We start from the raw sequence: 21850 nt of genomic DNA on the forward strand, positions 1-21850 counted from the left end.
TTTTCCTTATCAGGCAGTGACCGGTAAAATTTACCACCTGAAGCAAGATTTCTTACCGCCTGCAAATGCTTGAAGGTTTACTGAAATTAAATAAGTTGTTTTAAAAAATATGCAAGTTGTGATCCTATCCAATCAAGGAAATGAATGAATATATGGAAGAGTGTTAAAGTATAAACAACTTTTCTTTTTATTCGTCATGCATTGTGAAAGAGAGCAGTGAATACGGAGTAAAATTGTTGGGATTAAATTCATTTTAAATTGTTGTCTAAAGATATCAGCGGCCAATTTGGGTAAAAGAGGTCTCTGAATGAGGTAATCATGTTTCAAAGAACTTAGCTCCTCCTAGGGTAGGGCCATGTCAGTCTCTCCACTACCCCCTCCTCTCCCCCAGGAAAGTGCACCACTGGGGCATATTCTTTGCCTTACCAGCCATGAATGGTCCTTTATCTGCTGAGCTAAAGTTTAGGGAAAAATTACCCACAAATTCTCCAGACTGGTCTTCATACATTTACTAAAGGATTTGTTGAGAGAATTTGTTAAAATATCAAAGTATTCTCTATTTGTGGTCATTTTATTATTTTGTCTTTATTGTTTATAGATACTGTTAAGAGAATTGATATTGGGTAACATTGGGTGAAAACTTAATATGCGAAGAAACCTGCATGAAGCAGACACTCTCAGAAAATACTCTACTATCCTCCTAGTACAGGTTTCAATATTAGATGGCATTTAAATTCTGTGGCAGGACTAGCTAGCTCAGACCAAAGAGGACTTGACTGCAGGTCGAGATGCCACGGGTTCGACCCCTGGGGCTGCATCAATACTCACAGTCTAAAAATAACTGTGAAATGACACTGTACCCTTTGCCCTGCAAATGGCCAGACTGTCATGTGGCTCAGATGATCACATAAAATGGTCGTCCTGTCTCCAGTCAAAGGTGTAAAGATAGTGTCCTCAGTTAGTACTTTTGTGCCAAATACAGGGCTCAAAGTAATGACCAGTCAACAGACAATGTCTTAACTGATTGGGGAGTTGACCGGTCAACTTTTCGTCTTGACAGTCATGTTGACCATTCACATTTGATCGCATTGAAAATGAAATAAATTAAAATTTCATGCTGTTCAGTTGTTTCAGTTGTTATCAGTATGTAGCTTGTTGCTGTTTAATGTGGAATTTTGATCTGAAATCCTGGATGAAATGAACTGTTGTTTACAATTCTTGCATTAAAACAAACATCAGGGTTCAAGCACTCCCAGTAACAAAATTATAATTATTTTCACTTTTTTAGTAAAGCAATGCCTTTTTAAGTTCTGGAAATTTTTTACCCCAGTTTTGGTTCATAGGCCTTTGTTTTAAGAGTTAATTTATTTTTTTAAATTTTGACTGGCCAGAAACGATACGTGACAGAACTCAAATGAATAAAAATCTTGGCCAGTCATCGTGCCTGGAGACTCTCCAGAAATTATTTAGAGCCTTGAAATGCTTTGACATTCAAATAAGGTGAATTTTTTAAATTGACAAAAACATCTCAAGTTTCAAGATTATTGTGAAACAGCTTTTAACATTTCTTTCTTCCTCTTATTTCAGGTAGTCTTCCGATCATGCACTGCCAAAGTGTTTCTACTCATTCAAATGAGTAAAGAAATGTGGGACTTTGATTTCAATGGAGACCTTTTCTTTGAGAAAACCATTAATGGATTTCTTTATGAACTGTTTACCAAGTGGAAGGAGATCAAAGCTATCCATGATGTCACTATCATTCTGTTCTCAAGAACATTCTACAATGCACAGTCCATAGGTAGGTGTACCAGTCTGCTAAAAGGGCTTTGGTCCTAACCTTTGTAGACTGCGAGCAGTCTCTCTTTTTCTTCAGATTTAGTGTGGGGAGTGCATGCATGCACAAGAGTGTCGAGAGACGCGAGAAACAAGGGCGTGTATGGAGAAACACAAGACATAGTTGAACATTTCCCCCTACTTCTTGAGCGCTCTAACCACTTCCTAAACTTTCTCATTTTCAAAACAAACTATTGGCAGATGGCATGACAGCTTTAGCACTGTGTTTTATACTCTAATAAAAGCATGGTTTTTCAAGCAATTAAAGTGGTTGTTACAGCTGTATATCTGAACTTTATTGTAATTTGCATTATTAAAAACTGAATCATTGGATAATGCAATTCTAGAGCTCTAATTGGCTTATAGCCATCATGGTTTATGAGCCATTATACCATGCTCTCCAAATATGATATGGTCTGCTTGAAAATAAAAACAAGCTGAAAATGAGTTGTTGGGAAGAATTCTCTATATTTTGTGGGTGTTTTTTATATAATAAAACAATTATTCCACTCGCGCTTGTTGGATATGAGATGATTATAACCAACTCATATCCAATGCGCACTTGTGTTAAGTATTGAATTCAATGGGTAAATTACAGTCATGATGTACAATTAACACCCGTTCAATTTAATTGGGACTCGTTCAATATAATTGGGACTAATTGCTGTTAGCTGTTATTGCCTGTTATCAGCTATTACAGCCAATCAGGATCAAGATTATCTTTGGCTAAGAGCTAGTCTAATGTTATCAGATAACAAACCCATTAGATCCAATGGCAAGCTTGTTAGTGAATAACGGGATAACAGCTAATAATACTTCAACCATTATACCCAATCACAAGTTTGTTAGAGAATAACGGGATAATAAGCTACATTCCACAAGTGTGAATTTGACCCGTGAGGTAAAAATCTATTTCATGACAAGTCGGTGCATTATTCTCGAGTACATACTGGAAGGTTGCACGCATATATGCACATTTGATCCATTAGCTGCCGTGAACTCATCTAAAACTCGTTTTGGTTTATTTATCATGTTTTTGAAAAACGTCAAGATTTTACCGTTTTCAAATAACCGATAGGCTTTTTAACCCAGCACCTACGAAACAGTGGAATGTTCAAGAATAGAACAAGAAAATTACTTTATGATCTTTGAAGAAGCGTAGCTCATAACAAGCATGCAACTATCCAACGATCTCTCGATAATAGGTCAGTGATACAATAGTTGTGAATAGGAAACCGAACAAATCAACACTGCCCAGAGGAAGTTTATCAGTTATCAAGTGACAATTGCTGACATTCCAGCCCATTCCTGCACGCAAATTTCTTAGACAGTACACTCACACATTTACTTTCTTAAGTTAAAACGATCTTTACACTTCCCTTTATTTCACCTTGATTTAACGATGAAGTCTGTTTAGAATAAAAAGAAAGGCAAACTTGACGTCACCTAAGGAAAAACCGCCGTTTCCGTTTTTCATTTTGCACTAAGAGCATCACTTTTTGAGACATATTTATACGTAAAATGTATTAACTTTTATACAGAAAAATTTTGAAAGGCCAGAAAGGTTTTACTCTGACACGTTTTGAGAAACCTTTTGTTTGACCATTATTCGGCGATCGATCAGATTTAAAGGGCACATTTTTACGCGCCCTAAAAAGTTGTTAGAAGAAAGTAGCGAGTATAAGTTATTTAGTCATACGGCGGCGGGACTTGACTGAACGCAAAGAGAGCGTTACAATCTAATGGCATACGAGCGACTGCAGGCATCTCATGACATGTCGACTTTGAGATAACTATCAACGGCTTTGAATTCTTTCCATGTGCGAGAAAACAAAAAGTATGCAGACAGGACCAAAGCGGGAATATGTTATGGCGATAATGGCCGATAATCAAGGCACCATCAATTGTGATGAATGGTGAACAAATCTACTCTTTTTGTTGAACATTTTAAACGGTATTACAAAACAAACGCACTCTGTATTTCAGTCATGCTTGTCACAAAACCCTTTCATTTTCCCATTCATATTAAACAATTACTTTTGTTTTCCGTTTTGGCGCCAAAGTCGGTACCTTTGCGCCAACTTTGATTCTCGTCACGTCCACTGGTGTAAAATCGATGTGATGGAAACAGAAGCCTGTTCGAAGGTGCAGTAGAAAACTCAAAGTTTCTTACGAAAAGTTCTCTTAAGAATCGACATATTATAATGCCCCCCCAAAATAATATAAAACGCTTACCTCAGGTGTTACTTCATTTTCATCTAGAAGAATATATCACAAAAAGTATTATGATGTGTATGTATCCTTTCGCGTCCAGCAATGGCCTTTTTTCTCGTCTCTCTTAATTCCGGAAGTGACTTTCGTTTACGACACCTTTCGGAAGTAAAAATATCGAGGACCACGCTTTCTACTCTCATTTTCGGACTTGCCCCAGAGCAAAAGATTTCCCTAGGAATTCTCCATGTTCACATGAAAGGACGTCTTACGTGGGAGAGTCGGTACGCACACAATCTCTTTCTGCTCTCGTTAACTTTAACAACCGGCTAATCAACATTTTCCGGCTGTACTCTCTTCACTATTTGATATTCCCGTATTCTTGCATTTAATCAATTTTGTATATACATTGTTTTATTCAAGTAAGCATGATTTAAGTATACTACATATTATACTACTTTTTTTTTATACTACATATTATTTTAGACTTTATTTTTCCGAGCATGGAATTTGCTGACAATAAGAAAACCGTGACTCAGGCTTGAAATGTCAAGCGGGCAACATTTTTTGGCTTATCTCTGTTCTCCTGCAATCGCGAATTTTAACAACTTTTCATATCAAATGTTTTATTCGCGTGAAATATGCTACGATAGATCACATTGATTAAAACGTGTAGTCATTAAGCATTCTAATGGAAGTAAAACCGTGACTTATCGTGAATCAGTGTGTAAATTAATATAGGTACAAAAAGCATTATACATAATTGTTCTAGGTCCACTTTGCGATTTTAGCACCTCAAAATTTTCTAAAAACTTGCAACAAAAATTATTGTCAGATTGCCATACCCACAAACAAAAGAAAAAACACTTCAATAAACCAAGGGTAAAAATTGAAGTGCCAACATATTTTGCAGAGTCTTTCAAATAATGCTATGCCGGGCTAACAAAATCATAAATCGGAGGTACAACTGTCTCGGGTTAAGCTGGGTTACAACCACGATGAATCTCGACAATCCTTTATTAATGGATAAATAAATCTAGAAATAAGTGTGCATGCCTGACTTTAACTATGGTAAAGAACATTTCATACGTATTCGGGCTGGACAGATTCAGCTACTTACAACACCGGCTCATTTTTAACCGGCCCTATGCGTCTTCTTCAGTTCCGCAACATGCACGCAGAAAACGCCAAAAATACTCCAAATACAGAGAATAGATACACGTCTTAGCCTAACTTACGTGCTTTCTTCGCCAAAATATTTGCGACAAAAAGCGCGAAATTTGCTTTTTATTGATGTCAAGTTTTTCACTTGCACACTCTTACTATCGTCAATGACCTCTACATTGCGACAGAATATGAATTCTGGCGCTACTTTATCCCAGTCCTTTTTTTGAGGCCACTGAAAAATTCCGTTTCTCTCTGTCAGAAAATGTTCAGCAAAAAGAGTAGATTTGTTCACCATTCATCACAATTGATGGTGCCTTGATTATCGGCCATTATCGCCATAACATATTCCCGCTTTGGTCCTGTCTGCATACTTTTTGTTTTCTCGCACATGGAAAGAATTCAAAGCCGTTGATAGTTATCTCAAAGTCGACATGTCATGAGATGCCTGCAGTCGCTCGTATGCCATTAGATTGTAACGCTCTCTTTGCGTTCTCGCCGCTGTATGACTAAATAACATATACTCGCTACTTTCTTCTAACAACTTTTTAGGGCGCGTAAAAATGTGCCCTAGAAATCTGATCGATCGCCGAATAATGGTCAAACAAAAGGTTTCTCAAGACGTGTCAGAGTAAAACCTTTCTGGTCTTTCAAAATTTTCCTGTATAAAGTTAATACATTTTACGTCCGATTACGATAAAACTTTGCCGATTCAATCGGAGCCAGTTGACATTCCGATGTTCATAAGTGTCATCGTCATATTATTTTATCTGATACATAAAATGAAGCGTGTCACGAAACCAAAAGAGTCGTTTCACTCCAAAGTAATTTGTATCGACTGTACCTTTTTCCTACTCCATAACAAATAACAATATTATATGTTCCATGTTGTGTTTCTAGTTTGTTGATTTGATGCGTGCCTACACGTGATTTTCGACGTTTTGCAGAGGTATTTCCTTCAGTCAATCGCAGACACCACGCCGCTCCATAAAATTTATTCTATGAAAATTAAAAGGATTTAAATATTACGACGCAAAACACCACTGTTCCTATTTGATACATAGCAAACGAAACACCATACTGAGTAGTGTGTTCTTTACTCGATACTTTCTAACAATGCAATCCAAAAACATAACTCACTTTCTCGAAACACAACTGGACGCATAGACTTGTTACAAGTAGACCTCAACGGGTTTCCTAGCGGGCGGAGCGAGAGCAAACCCATGGATAATATAAAACCACGGGATAAACTTTTACGAAAATTTGCGACTTTCATTCAACGATCCTAAACGCAAGGTGCAATGCGATCTGCGGCAAAAAATACCGACCAATTAGATTGCGGCCTCAGATTGTCTCCAGGGAATTAGCAAAAAGAACTGAAAGATTCCCATACTCGTGAGTCACGGAAAACACGGAACGAAGTTTCATACAAAGAGAGAATGGCTTAGCGACTTAGCTGTTCTGTGAGATTGAGCATGGTGCCACGTGAAATTGCTTTCGATTCTCAGCGCTTAGGAAAATTTGCGCTTGACTCAAGGTGGCTGACTTTTTGACGAAAAGCAGAACCTTTTTTACCGGAGTGTTCAACTAAAGCAAACTGTGCATACATCCGGTAAGTTAGAGAATCGAGAAAGAGAAAACCAGTTGAGCGCCTCCATCAGTCACTTTTTTTAGTTCGTATGCAACCAATAAACAACTTGCAGCCTGACTGTCAGACGATGTCCTCTTCTCTCCTGTGGCAATTTAAGCAGTTAAAGAACACAACATGGTAACAACATTTGCATTTTGGTCGTGGATGTTCTGACTTCTTTGTATTTTTTTCGCTTAAAGTCCTAAACTGGTTATTCCTTTAAAGATTTCTTTCATCATGCGTTTTGGGTTCCGGTTAGCACGGGCCCAAGCTATTTTAAAATTTTCATTTTGAGATCGTACACTTGCAATGTACATTGCGCCGTCTGTCACTCAAAAGATGCTCTTCAGCGTTGTTGAATGACTTGCTGTTTCTTCTCGTGCCCATTTTGATACACAAATTTAATATTTTCTGGTCATACTCTGTAATAGGTAAATACAAACAAATGTTCGAACCTGTGACGTTAAATTTCGGTTCAAACAAGACACATTTATAAGAAAGATAATGTTAATAATAAGAAGAAACACTGTATCTGGTGTCTTTGTGCATCGAGAAACAACATTCACGCTTTTGCTTTTGCTTTTGTGACGGGTTATTTAAGCTGCCAGATATTTTTGATGACCTTTGTTAATTGGCCCGATAAAGACTTGAGACCCGTTGCCGATTCCGACATTCAACGGAATCGGAAAAAATCGGTGCCCAATTGATCGGCATCGGTGTGACCCGATGCCGATATTTGGACGCGTTCGTTTGTTCTAAACAGATTTCATCGTTAAATCAAAGTGAAATAAAGGGAAGTGTAAAGATCTTTTTAACCTAAGAAAATAAATGTGTTAGTGTACTGTCTAAGAAATTTGCGTGCAGGAATGGGCTGGAATGTCAGCAATTGTCACAAGATAACTGATAAACTTCCTCTGGGCAGTGTTGATTATAATTTTGTTCTGTTTCCTATTATTCACAACTATTGTATCACTGACCTATTATCGAGAGATCGTTGGATAGTTGCATGCTTGTTATGAGCTACGCTTCTTCAAAGATCATAAAGTAATTTTCTGATTTTCTTGTTCTATTCTTGAACATTCCACTGTTTCGTAGGTGCTGGGTTAAAAAGCCTATCGGTTATTTGAAAACGAAACAAATTTTGACGTTTTTCAAAAACATGATAAATAAACCAAAACGAGTTTTAGATGAGTTCACGGCAGCTAATGGATCAAATGTGCATATATGCGTGCAACCTTCCAGTATGTACTCGAGAATGATGCACCGACTTGTCATGAAATAGACTTTTACCTCACGGGTCAAATTCACACTTGTGGAATGTAGCATATTATCCCGTTATTCTCTAACAAACTTGTGATTGGGTATAATGGTTGAAGTATTATTAGCTGTTATCCCGTTATTCACTAACAAGCTTGCCATTGGATCTAATGGGTTTGTTATCTGATAACATTAGACTAGCTCTTAGCCAAAGATAATCTTGATCCTGATTGGCTCTAATGGCTGATAACAGGCAATAACAGCTAACAGCAATTAGTCCCAATTATATTGAACGAGTCCCAATTAAATTGAATGGGTGTTAATTCTGAGTCCCCACCCTGGGATTTGAACTACCAGTAACTGTTTGTCATTAAGTTACATCAAAAATTAAAGAGAAACTGCAATTCTTAACCAAATAAACAGGGCAGCATCAAAGATAACCAAGCAACATCTGATGATAGCAACATTAATTACTCCACCTTAATTTTCAGCTGATTTTTCTGCGGATAATGCAGCATGCATTCAGCAGGATCCATATGGGAGATTTTATGAAGACTTTTATCAAGTGGTGGCCTTGAAAGAGAGGCGTGAAGATTGGATACCCGTATTAGTGACATTAAAGAAGTGTTTTAATCAGTACCCCATTATCACTAACTGCTGCGACACGCTTGAAGGCACAAAAATAAAAGGCACCAATTCAAGTTCATTTGAAGGCAATTTTTTGGAGGCAATTAATTTGACAATGAATGGTAAGCACTATTAATGAGACTGGTTTTTGTTTCAATGGAAAACACAATATTATTGAACACTGGGAAGAAAGGATGATATTATTTCTTCAATCAATTTTTTTCTTTGCATAAATAACTATATGTAATTGAAGATAAGAGAAAAACATAAAATATAGTGTAAGCAAATATTTTTACAATAAGCTAAGAAGGGAACATTGAGAACCATTGAGGCTGGCCCATATGAGTTTATTTCAGACAAAAAAGATGTTTAAACTGATGGTACTAACTGTAAGGGACCACGCACGGATACAGCGTAAGCAATCAGGAAACACAACAGGTAGTGATTAATTATTATATGGCTGAATCCCCATGTGGGCAAGATGAAGCAAATCCTGTGTTCTGATTGGCTATCTAAATAGGAAAAATGGGCCATCTTGCCCATTCGAGATTTCCCATCTTGGTCTTGCAATAAAAAGATATCTGTTTGGTGTATGTTATCAAATCCTTTATTGACCAATATTATTTTCAGTCAAGATAGCTGGATATTAACCTCAACTTTGTGTTGGTCCATAAAAGCGCATTACAGTCATGGCAGGTCAAGTGTACCCCCCCTCCCTCCAAGATTCTATTAATGAATTGGTTATTTGAAAACTGAATCCGTTAGTTGTTCCCATAACTAGTGTCAAATTCAAATGGACATTCCTGCATGCGTAATTAGCAGTGAATATTTTATGAGAACTTCTCTGTATCTGGTCTTTGAATGGATAAAATTGCTTCAAGGACATTTAAGAAACAGAGCCAGTAGAAATTTTTGTGACCACCTCCATGTGAATTCAAGAATGCAGAGATGGATCTGAAATCTACAACTAACAACAGATTCAACTTATGAATAATGACTTCATTAATGGAAACTCTGGGGGTAGCTTGACCTAGCTTGACTGTAAAGATCTTGGCTATTATCCAGCCATCTTGAACCCGTGCCTGGTCAATATCACTTTTTAGTAAAATCCATCTAGTGGTCTATTATCAATGCTGCATTCTGATTGGTTGAGCTACTACTAGGCTATATGTTATAGCCCACTAGTGGCGAAAAGCGCCAGCTTTTTGGCGGCAAAAGAGGATTAAAGTCTAGCTTTAACTAGCTAAAGTTGTTTTGTCTCAATATGTTTGACCAACTAGTTGGATTTTACTAAAACAATTTATTCCTCTTGCCCTCATGGCCCTAGAGTCAATAGCCCATTCGGCCTTCGGTCTCATGGACAATTGACTCAGAGTCCATTCGGGTTCGAGGAATAGTTGTTAAATATCTATTGACTATTTTCACAGCATTTGCAAGACACCATATTGATCGTAATTTTGAACGCACTGGTCAGACAACCATCATTGTAGCACCTGGCTCAGGAATGTTTGAAGTTGATCGAGAAATGACCAGCATCACAAAACAAAGATTACTGGACAGTGGTAAGATGACTAGATAAAAAAGCCTGCAAAACCACAAACAAAAGTCTTTGCGTGGCCTGTGCTTTTTGTTTACTTTAATAATAATAATGTTGTAAAGAAAGATTTCTTGAATGACAGTGGTAAATTAAATAGACTGAAAGAAGTCTTGTTAAACCACAAACAATGGACATTGCGTGGCTTATGCTTTTTGTTCCCTTATAATTTTGAATGTTAAACTTTAGAGGGTGTTACGAGTAGCTTTAGTTCATAATTGCTCTTTCCTGAGGACCCAGGAGTACATGGAGAAAATATCCATTAAACAGGAGTGGGGTTCAAGCACTGGGGTACTCCTTAAAATGGCCTATACACAGAGGGGTACCTTTTTCTAGCTTCTGCTCAGACATATTAGAGGCAAGGGAATTCACAAGTTGAAGAATACCAGTATATGAAAGGGTAGGAAAATCTATCATTTAAGTTCAGTCAAATCTCTTTAATATGGATACTAAAGGGACAGAACCAAGTGTCCGCTTTACAGAGGTGTCGCTATTATAGAGATAGGAAACGTGTGATTTTTGGCATTTCTGGGACCAAACAAACTGTCCATAATAGAGAGCTGCCCATAAGGAGAGGTGTCTGTAATAGAGAGGTGTCCATATTATAGAGGTGTCCGTAAGGGGAGGTTAGACTGTATGTAAGAGGTCCTTTTATTCAAATTCAAATTGTTTGAAAAGATCCTTCTTTTGTCTTTATTATGATGTTAATAATATTAAACCTAAATGAAAAGGACAAGAAAACTTCTTGCTTTGGTGATTTATTGATATTTAAAAGTAGGTTAGAGAGGGGTACCATTTTCTAATGTAAGGTATACAAAAGGGCTGGCTTTAATTTTCCTGTCAAAAATGGTATATAAAATGGTCAGGTGTTTGATCTTAGGGCAGAAAACCTCCCCGTATAAATTATGTATAGTACCCCCTAGTAAAGAGGTCTCTCACAAAATTAAGATAAAATTAGGGATGTAAAGACCTACTATCCCCGTACAAACTCTCCATACTGATTCAGAGTTTGTTTAAAGATCAAAGCAATTGTTTTCGCATAGGTGACACTGTGGTGATCATTTTTTAACATCTCAATACCTTTTCTTGCAGTGGCAGATCCAGGGGAGGGGACCGGGGGCCCTGCCCCCTCCTTATTTTTAGACCAAACTGAGGCCCAAAAGGCCGAAAAAATTTTTTATGAGACTATACCTCCCCCCCCCCACCTTATTTCAAGGCCTGGATCCGGTGCTGTCTTGTCATTATGTATTGATAATGTTTGGAGAAAACTGATGTTGGTCACTCTTGAGACCTCATTCCCTCTTTGCCTTGTTATTTTAATAGGTGTATCCATTGATCTTGTATGCCTTGCTGAACAGCCTCTTCACACTGTCCCTCTCCTGAAATATATCAGCAAGGTGTTAAGTCAGGGGGATGCTAACTTGGGAGATGATTACAACATACCTCATTGGATGAACCATGGTTTTTACACATCTCCAGAGAGAAGAAACAAGAAAGAGAATTTTGTTCCACGTATTAAAGTTCCAGATGTTGTGTTGAGCTCTCTGGGGAGGTGTGGGGGCAATGAAAAAGGTAGAAATATGGGATGAATAATTAAAGTTTCTGGGAAACTGCCCATCTACCCCTCCCCTAAGCCAACATTTTGCCCTAAGTGAGAAGTAAGTGTTAACGCTGGCTTAGGGGAGGGGTAGGTGGGCAGTTTCCCAGAAACTTAAATTGATCGGAAATATGATCAAGGCTTGTATTGTTCTCCACCAGAAACCCTTAAGGGACGGACCATTAGAAAACTTATGGGGGGGGAGGGCGCGGGCGAAGCACAAAAAAAAATATTCGCGCAAGGGAAAATTAAATGAAAAAAAAAATTCATGCACGCCTATTAATCCTAAAAAATATTCGTGCTATGGCCTAAAAAAATTCATACAAGATATTTGATAACGAAAAAAAATTCCTGCAGCTCGAAAATTCCCCTCCCCCCCCCATAACTTTTCTAATGGTCTGTCCCTAATTACCTCTTGTTTAGTTGCAGGTAATTAATGCGTTGATTTTGTGACTTAAAAGTCGTTGCAAAGTAACTACGGCGGCAAAGGCAACGAGAACGTCATAAAGATGATAAGTTTAATAAGTACATTTTTTTCAAGGTGGAGAGCTAACATGTATTAGGGTAATCAAAATAGTTGATAAGTATAAGTTTTTTTTTTCTCCTTGTGATTTCAAGTTTCTTTACTTTAAAAAGCTGTCTGCATTGGCACTAAGCTGCTTTGGCAAATGACTTTGATATGTTGTTTATATTTCAAGTAAACACAAAGCTGTGGCAGTAAACAAGAGCATATTTTAATAACAAACGCACATTCATGTGTAGTTGTTCTCAAAGTCCTGTTTTCTGTAAGGTTTTCTGTGTACTGGTATTGCAATCCCTATACCATATATTTAGTGATTTTTCTTTCTTCTTTTCTGTGGGGCAGGGTGGGGTGGGCGTGGGCGTTCCAATGGAGGGGACTCTTATTTGATTTTTGTTGTAGGGTGCTAATTCGAGTATTTACGATGAGACTATGATTTTTTTAATGATTTTTTTGTCAGGAGTCTACACTAGTTTTACTGATCACTGCAAGATAGAAGTAGCCGATAGCCAGCTGCCTGATTTGGTTGACTATGATGAATACGACGCCAAAGTCTTCAGGAATCCTTCCGCTGCAAGCCACTTTGCATTGAAAGGTTTTCCTCCTCGAGGCTCGGGCTTCAGACGAATAAGAAGCGCCATGGAGATGCAACGAATGGCCAAGTCGGTTTCCAAAGATGAAATCACGTCTCACAAGTTTATATCTCCCAAGGGAATCTCCTCGTACGAAGATTTACTTGTGTCAGCTTCATCATCTTCTTCCACTATGTTAACAGTAAGTAATAAGTTAGACTTGCCTACAAGTCGAGCTTAAATTTTTTCACGAGCGCGAAGCGCGAACGGTAGATTTTTCTCTTCGAGACAAATCACAAGCCCTTTTCATAACAAGGAACTGAAAGAAGTCAGTGTTTTTTGGTTTCGTTTACTGTTACGTTGTTCAGTTGCATTGAATTGCGGTTGTAAGGTTGTTAATTAACTGCAAAAAGGTTGATTTATAGCGGATTAAAGGTATACATGTAGTAGAATGTAGTTTACAAGCATTTTGCACCTTAATTTGACCCTACCCCGTTAAGGTGACTCGACCCAGTTTTTTGGGGGGGTAACATCCTACTTTGAAGCTCTCTGGTATCACCACCTTTACTTTTATCGTAAGTCTAACACATAGAATGGATAACATATAGATCAATCTACAATATAACATTAAATTTTTGGCAATCGGAGTAAATGTCACGTGGTTATAGTGCCACGCCCCTTTGAGGTCTGAGTCGAAAATCTGCTGTTGCCGGCACTTTTTCGTGAAAATCTCTCGGCCACACATAGTGCGCATTAGTGCCTTGCGCTGAACAGAGTTTCACCAAAATCGCAAAGACCCAATTCAATTCATTATACAGCATTCTTGTTCAGCACGCGTGCAATGACCACGCTTGGCTGACTTCCAAATGCTAACCGAGATATGATAATTTAGTATGAGAAAATAGACGGGATTCCCGTCACGAGTTGGTTTAATTATTGGCTTGCATTAAACCTATAAAAAAATGATATTTTTTTAATAGTAAGTAGATTTAGCGTGTAGCACCTCTTGATTTTGTTTGCAAAGGCACAAGAAGCACGAGAATTGATTAAAAATTGTGAGTTAAACCTCTATGTATCACGCAATGGCCTGTCTCACTGTACCAAAATTATCATATCTCGGTGAGCATTCGTAAGTCAGCCAAGCGCGGTCATTGCACGCGTGCTGAACAAGAATGCTGTATCATGACAGACTAGGAACAATAGACAACTCCCAAAGCACAAACTCAGCCAAAACGCTAAAAATCTTCAATGTTTACTCAAGTTTGGGCTTATAGAAGATAATGTCACAGTTTTTCAATGACCATGAAATTCAGAATCCGAGTAGTTAGTTAATCAATTGTGGCCCTGAAAAAATTTGAAGGGAAAAAAACTACGAATTTTTAAGGAAATGCTTTTTTCGTGAGAAGGACTCTTAAACGCTGGCAAACGTCAATAAATAGCTAAAACTATAATTTCTATATGTTTGTTTTGCTCGAAATCGCGCGCATTTACAAGGCCCTAAAGCTTTTTGCTGACTTGCAAGGACCCATCTGTTATAACGATCCCCAAAGTAAAGGGATAAGTCTCATAGTTTATTAGATATAAACGTGTAAAGTTTGCTTATCATTTTCGCATAAATTATGGCCTAAATTTGGAAACCGCTGAAATTGTGGGCTTTTGAGCCCTGGGGGCACTCCCTTACTTGTCCCAAAGAAGTGTGGTCGTTTCTCCCGTAAGTCTATTCGCCCGAAGGCGCTTCGCCCGGACGTAAGTCGATTCGCCCGATGACAAACAACACGGAACAGACTACAACACGGCTTATCAGTGATGTCTTCGAGTTGAAATTTGATTTCATTCCTGCGATTGCTGAAAAAGTTCCCGCTATCTCGACAAGTCATATTCGAGTTACTGAATGAAGTCTGCAGGTTCCTCAACGATTACTAAGTCGATATTTGAGACGTTCAGTGTGAAGTTTTCACTGGAAAAAGTAGTTGACCAATTGTCTTTTCACTCTTGTGCCTTTTCGTTTTTCTAGCTTAAAGAACGGCAAATAAACATCGGGCGAGTCGACTTAAGTGCGGGCAAGTTGTCGTCCGGCGAATCGTCTTTCGGTTGAAATGACCTGCTACTGTCTTAAAAGGGTAGGTGCCGCAGAGCAGCATGCAATAGTTCCTAATATTGACTTTTCCCCTCAATTTGTAGAGACGCGATGCTTCTTTCGTCAAAGACATAAACAGCAGAAGCAGAATATTTTCTTCATCTGTAGAGTGCACAACTCACGGCGTTCTTGGTACGTAAATATCAGACATCTTTCCGCTCTAACCACATCAGATTCAGATTTTTTATTTATTGCACTATTTCAATAGTTTATTCCAAAAACAATTATAATACGTCACAAAAGTAAAATAAAACAACATTAAATTACCTAAAGTGGAAAGATGTCTAACATCTTATGCTGTGCTATAACTTGTATACTGTACTTTTAATTTTTGCTATTCGTGTTTTGCTCTAAAGGCCTGCCTCTTTTTAGGGTTTCGCTTGCCTCATCCCTGTACGGCGTTTTCCCAGGTTTCCCGTCTCGGTCAATTCACTTCGGTGACGTAACCGAGGCGAACGGGCACATTTTCGCTTGGACCACGTGACCCGAAACGAGTTGGCCGCGCGGAATAATGAGGCCTAGGGCTAGGCAAGAGTTCCGTTAGGCGACCACTAGGCTCGATGTGTGTGGTCACGAGGCGCTGTTCGGGAAGACGAGCCGGCAATCAGAGAGCAGAACAGAAATCGATATCGCTGAGCGTGTTCTGCTGTTCAGTTGGTACAGTGGGCTCAGTTATGACCATTGGTTTATCAGCTAGTAAATGGGTGCTTGCACTTGGAAACAAATTTGAGGAGAGAAAACAAGATTGTATTGTCAGTCCAGAAGTTCGGGCTTCTGCTTGACTGGATTCAGGGAGAACCTCCTTTTCTCCTCCTCGCTCAAAAAGACAAAAGGAGGCTCTGCTCACGGGGTGGATTTTGTTGGATCATTATACGTTTCTGGGAAACAGCCCACCTACCCCTCCCTAAACAGACATTAACACTTACTTCTCACGTAGGGCAAAATGTTGGCTTAGGGGAGGGGTAGGTGGGCAGTTTCCCAGAAACGTACCATTTTATTAATGGGACATTAACTTTGGGGTCTGAAAGGGGGAGGGGGTCCCTGATCCCGTATTCCCGCACCTTTTTCACGACAATCCCGCATCCCGAACTTCTGAAATCTCTACCCCGAATACTGCTTTCTTTCCCAATACCCCATCCCGTGCCAAGATTTCGGCGAATCCCGCCTTTCGAGTATCGGTCGAATCTCGTATCCCGTCAAGAATTTTTTCGTTTTCCCGAATCCCGCACTGTGTTTCGGCCAAATCTCGGATCCCGAAGGAAGATACCCTTCCAGACCCTTTGACTTGATGACCCACTATTGTTTGCAGCTCTGCTGTTTGTATTTTATGTTAGCGATTCAAACATTTCAAGAGGACCTCAATTCAAGGCCGTGATTTTCTCATTGTTTTTCAGCTTCGTTATCTGAAAACGTTATCACAAATGGAACACAGCATGAAATCATTCGTCCAGTTCCTCGGCGGTTTGCGGTTGGCAGCGCGGGCGCGGATCTGTCTGTGATTGACACCGCTGCGCAGACTCATCCCCAGAGGACTCTAATAAATCCTTTCAAACCAAATGAGATCCCCTGTAATTGGACCTGCAACAGGCATCGGTGGTCACATGTTTTTCCCACGGGACCCGACGGAGAGATCCTGCATCCACACTATCATAAGCTGTCAACGGATTCGAACGATGCAGAAGTGAAGCTACAAAAGGTAACTATTCTTAAACCTTTAAAGGGCTTTGGCACGCTTTTTTGTTCTCTTTATGAAGAGCTAAAACGACTCTTCGTATCAATTTTACTCTCAGAAATAAAGCGCCGTCCATGCTAATACGTTTTTGTTTGACTACGCTTGCATTTCGGTGTGTTTCTGTCCTCACTAATGCGCTGAGCGTTTTCATCGAAAACACATCGATCTAAAAACGCTCTTAACAGTGGATCAAAACGACAACGCAGCGTATTTGTGGGGACGGTCGAAAATGGTCGAAAACGCATCAAAATGGAAACGATGACCGAAAATATCGCAGGGCGAGTGTTTGCAGCTTGCATAGAGTTTAACTTACGTCACAACAGGAAATTCCATCGTTTTTGCGCGTTTTAGTACGAAAAACGCATATATTTCGATGTGTTTCTGTCCTCACTAATATGCTGAGCGCTTTATTCGAAAACACATCGATATTAAAACGCTCTTAAAAGTAGATCAAAACGAAAACGTATCGTTTCAATGTGGAAGGTCGAAAACGCATCTAATGAAAACGATGAACGAAAATATCGTAGGCGCGTGTGTTTGTAGCTTGCCCAACGTACAATTCTATCGTTTTCGAACGTTTTAGTGTGAACAGACGAAAACGCATCAAAAGGGTAGTGTAAATGCGAATCGATCGATGCGTTTTCGATGACAACGAAAACGCATTAGTGTGGACGGGGCCTAAGTCTATTCTTAAGCGTTAAAACTGTTTCCTGTCGTCTGACCGCCATTGATCACCTGCTACAGACTGAGCATGTAGTGAACTCTGAAGAGATTTTAGATGAAGGGGGATTATCATGGTTAGTGCTTGCTGATGAAATGTGTAATAATATACACTTAACGTCAGATCCCAAGGGAAACAGTTGATTTTTTTTTTCCGAGCTCGACTTCGTCTCGGGAAACATCAGGACTCGGGGGGAAACAAAACTAACTGGTTTCCCAAGGGACCTGACATTGAGTGTTTTGTTATATTTCTAGACTTTCACTTCAACAGCGACAAAAGAATAACCGCAGCGAATCAAAACTGTCTACTCGGTTCCTATAAGAACACAAATTTAATACTCAAAACCACTGAATGAATGAATTTCATAGTGCTTTCCTTATATTATCTGTATTTTTCCTCCACTAGCTGCTGTTTCTCTTCAGGGATAACCTTGAAAATCGTTCCTTTTTAGCTTGAGGCTTCATGTTTGTGTTGTGAACCCCTTGTTGCGTTCATCCCCGAAAGTGAAAACACGCTGTTTTTCCCACCTTCTGTCACGCCACTTTCCACCTTGCTTTGATCACGTGCTGTAATATATCCCGAGCGGAGTACAATTGCTCAAATGTATCACGATCGAGATACAGTTGATTTTAGTCAAGGCCATGTGACCAAAAATCAACCAATGACAGTCCCTGTTTAGTTGAGTTTAAGTCTAGGAATATAACAATTCTTGTTTAATAATAATAATAATTGTTTAATTCACAATTCATTCCGCAGAAATTGCCTTTAATACTATTCAGACTATACACAATCGCATTTTTTGTTTGTTTGTTTATTTTTTTCCAGTCGCGCAATGTAGAAGAAGCAGTCCTAGCGGTCGTGGCAGCACGGAAGCGAGAGTTCTCCGAAGCTTCCCAGAGCCTTTCAGAAGAACGAGAACCGTTCGACGAATTGATGTCAAGTGAAGGTAGTGATATAGATGAGGACACGCCCTTTTCTCCTGAAGCACCCTCTCGGCAACAAGGGCATTTCACCCCCATAGCAAACCAGGCACAAGGCTCACAGAACACCACACCCCGGAGGCGAACGGTACCCCGGATCAACCTGTACCGTAAGGTAGAAGCGCCTGTCGAGCATGACTGGACAGCAGCTGTCAAAACAAGTGTAGACTGGAAGTCCGTGTCTTGCCCCGCGTTGTTGCCCCTGACAACCGATTTTAGCCCGAGTAAGAAGACCCTCGACACCAATTACCTTGAGTATAACTACACAGTTTATATTGAAGAAGACGAAGATTTCACGGAGGACAAAAAAAATTCCGATTGGGGAAAACAGGACAGGTGAGTATCATGGTTTAGAATTGCGAGGCTTGTGATTGGCTAAGACGTCTTGTGCCATTATTGTCACGCAAGAAGGGATCTGTAGCAATCTTTTTGCAGTCCAGGTTGTTCATTTGTGTGTATGTGTCTATTTGCCATGTTCTAACGAGTAAAAAAATGGATATGATATTCGACCACGATGCCTCTTGGAATCGTTTGGAATGAATAAAAAAATGGGGGACGGCAGCGAGCCAGCTGTTAAAACGGAAGACCTTAGATAACAACGACAAGGGTTTGACTGGAGTGCTCAGTCTCGCGGGCTCATAAAACCTGGTCTCGGTCATTCTTATTTAAGGTTTTCTGTTAAAGCCTCTCTCAAGGCCAGAGAGAATAATGGCACAGAGAGGGAAACGCCCAATTTAGCCCTTGCGTTTGGTGAATTTCACCAAAGTTATTTTCAGACCAATTGAACGTTTGGAATTAATTGGAAGTTGGTTTCCGGAGAGGTCTGCAAACTTCTGTTCAGTTTTGTCAATAGAGAATTCACTAGTCGCCCCAACAATATTCTGAATTTTTTGCTTTGAGGCAGTCGCGCGTGGACTTGATAACGTTTCAAACAATCGATTGAAATTTGAGGACGTCCCAGGAATTAGACTTCGTTAAATTACAACCTCTAACTAAAAATAACCTTGGTGAAATTCACATATCCCGGCCAACGCCCTGAGATTACCTTTCTACCTCAAAATTCTCTCTTGCTCAAGCCAGAGGTTATTTGGACTGGAGAAGACATATCTGGTGCATTAAGGTCTTCTTTTAGGGTCTTTTTACAGGACAAAAGAGTTCAATGGGCCCCTCAACCTCGTTCCCTCGTTCCTTTCCCACCCGTCACTGTGGAGCGAGGGAGAGGACCCTGGGAACGAGGTTGTGGGCCCTTTGCAGCTAGCCATTCACGTGGTACAAAACCGCCGTGCTTGAGAGCAACCGTCGCACGGCCCCGTCGCACTGGGAAAAGACAAACAAAATGCTTACGTACAAAAGGCATAATTTTGAATAGTAATTTCCTTTGTTTGTCTTATCCTAGTGCGACTTTTGCTCTCCAGCATGGCGGTTTTGTACCACGTGAATGGCTAGCTGCCAAGGGCCTATTGTCGCAGGATTTTATTGGTACACTAACATGGAAGACTCCTTCGCAGCCTTCTTTCTGTCGTCACGCAACGCACTTCCGGCCACCTGACTTTTGTTTGTGGGGAGGGGCGTTGCATGACGACACAAAAAACGGCTGCGAATTTGACTAACAAACATGGCCACCATTTCTTTATTTTCTACTTCAATATGGCCACCGTGACGTCATGTGAAAACGATTTATATGTATTGCGTTACAGTCGATTTTTTGGCTGAAGCATACAACCACTGAAGTGTAAATTTTATTACATTTATCTTCAGTACACAAGAAGAAGATGATCATGGCTCACGAAGGCGTTTGAGCGCAGAAATGATTTTTATAGAACTTGTATCGCAACGGATTCAAAAGGTATTTGTCTTGACCAATATTTTTAGGATCACTATACGTTTCAGGGAAACTGCCCACCTACCCCTCCCCTAAGCGAGAAGTAAGTGTTAATGTAGGCTTAGGGGAGGGGTAGGTAGGCAGTTTCCTAGAAAGGTATAATGATACTATTTTTAAGGGTAGAAAAACACTACAGTCGAACCTACCGTAGGTCGCCGCCCAAAATGCGAAGACTTAGTGGTCGCTTACCTTAGGTGGTCGAAAACAAGAATCGATCCACAGGGGGTCTCTTAAGAGGTCCGACACATCTACTCGATGGTAGATAAGATAACATATTGCATGCAATTTCTAGGTTTTGATATGTGAAGTTCCTTGTTGTTGTTAAAAGTTATTCGTGTACTCTAAGTAACAGATCATGCGTGAAGGGGTCGCTTACAAAACTGGGTTCAACAGTATAAAATTATTTAAGAATCGTCAGCCCCGAAAATTGGTCGCGGTCGCTTACAGTTGGTGGTCGTTTACGAGAGGATCCAACTGCAAAAAAAAAATTGGTGTTTGCGTAGGTGGTTGCTTAGAGGAGGTAACCACACATGGAAGTTCGATTGTACTGGCAACTAGGTGCCAGCTGGCTATAAAGAGCTGGGGGTGGTCTAACCAATCAGAAACTGTGAAATATTGTACTTGTATTGCTTGGTATTGCTTTGTACTTAAATCATCTTACCGTAATCCTGTGATAAGCCTCCCGGGGGGCTTATTTAAAAACCCATCTGAGTGGCCTAGATAGAGACGTGGGGAGCTTATTTAATTTAGCAAAGACGATGGTATCAGTTCTCCACAAAGAACTAGAATACAAAGTGGAAAAGGTCAAGTACATGAGGCTGGACGTCATGCAGCCAAGGATCAGAAACAAATCCGAACTTCAAGTTGGTAAATAAACCATCTCGGATCAGTCCACAGGAAGTTTTACACTCGTGATTGATTAATATAGTCTCTCATTTTTTGGTGAAAATTAATTAGGGGAGGGAAGGGGGGCTTATTTGAGAGTCGGGGCTTAATAGAGGATTTACGGTATTTGACAGCTATTGGTTTCTCCTTAGGGATTTCAGTTAGTTCCACCGGAAAAGTCCAAAGCACTAACTTTAGATCGTCACCAGTCTATAGCTGCTATTCCAGCCGAGGAGTCAAATAATAAAGAGTTTTTCCTAAATATTGGTCGCAACTCGCACAAACTCTGTCTGACGTCACCGGAAGTGACGGTGACCAAGTACAGGCCACGTCATCAACAGGCGTCGGATCCCAAAACCTACTGGTAAGGTACAGGAAGACCAATATTCAGATACCTGCCAATCATGTAGCTTGTCAAATTTTTTACGGAGGCGTTACGTTGTGTTGCAGCGAACTGAATTACACAGGTGTTGAATTGATGATACCGATTACAAAAGTGGACTTTGTT

The 21850-nt window shown here is 39.8% G+C and overlaps 1 protein-coding gene across 1 annotated transcript in view; it reads left to right on the plus strand.

The window, feature by feature from the left end:
- The window catches only part of LOC140952382 (GATOR1 complex protein DEPDC5-like), a 32251-nt gene that overhangs the window by 500 nt on the left and 9901 nt on the right, over positions 1-21850 (plus strand). The window contains exons 2-11 of the mRNA XM_073401802.1: positions 1588-1798; positions 8587-8844; positions 10150-10284; positions 11640-11888; positions 12894-13207; positions 15187-15274; positions 16537-16838; positions 18421-18911; positions 20334-20421; positions 21495-21706. Coding sequence (XP_073257903.1) covers positions 1588-1798; positions 8587-8844; positions 10150-10284; positions 11640-11888; positions 12894-13207; positions 15187-15274; positions 16537-16838; positions 18421-18911; positions 20334-20421; positions 21495-21706 — 2348 coding nt within the window. The remainder of the gene's footprint in view (positions 1-1587; positions 1799-8586; positions 8845-10149; positions 10285-11639; positions 11889-12893; positions 13208-15186; positions 15275-16536; positions 16839-18420; positions 18912-20333; positions 20422-21494; positions 21707-21850) is intronic.

Source organism: Porites lutea, chromosome 11 (genome assembly GCF_958299795.1).
Source record: "Porites lutea chromosome 11, jaPorLute2.1, whole genome shotgun sequence".
NCBI lineage: Eukaryota > Metazoa > Cnidaria > Anthozoa > Scleractinia > Poritidae > Porites > Porites lutea.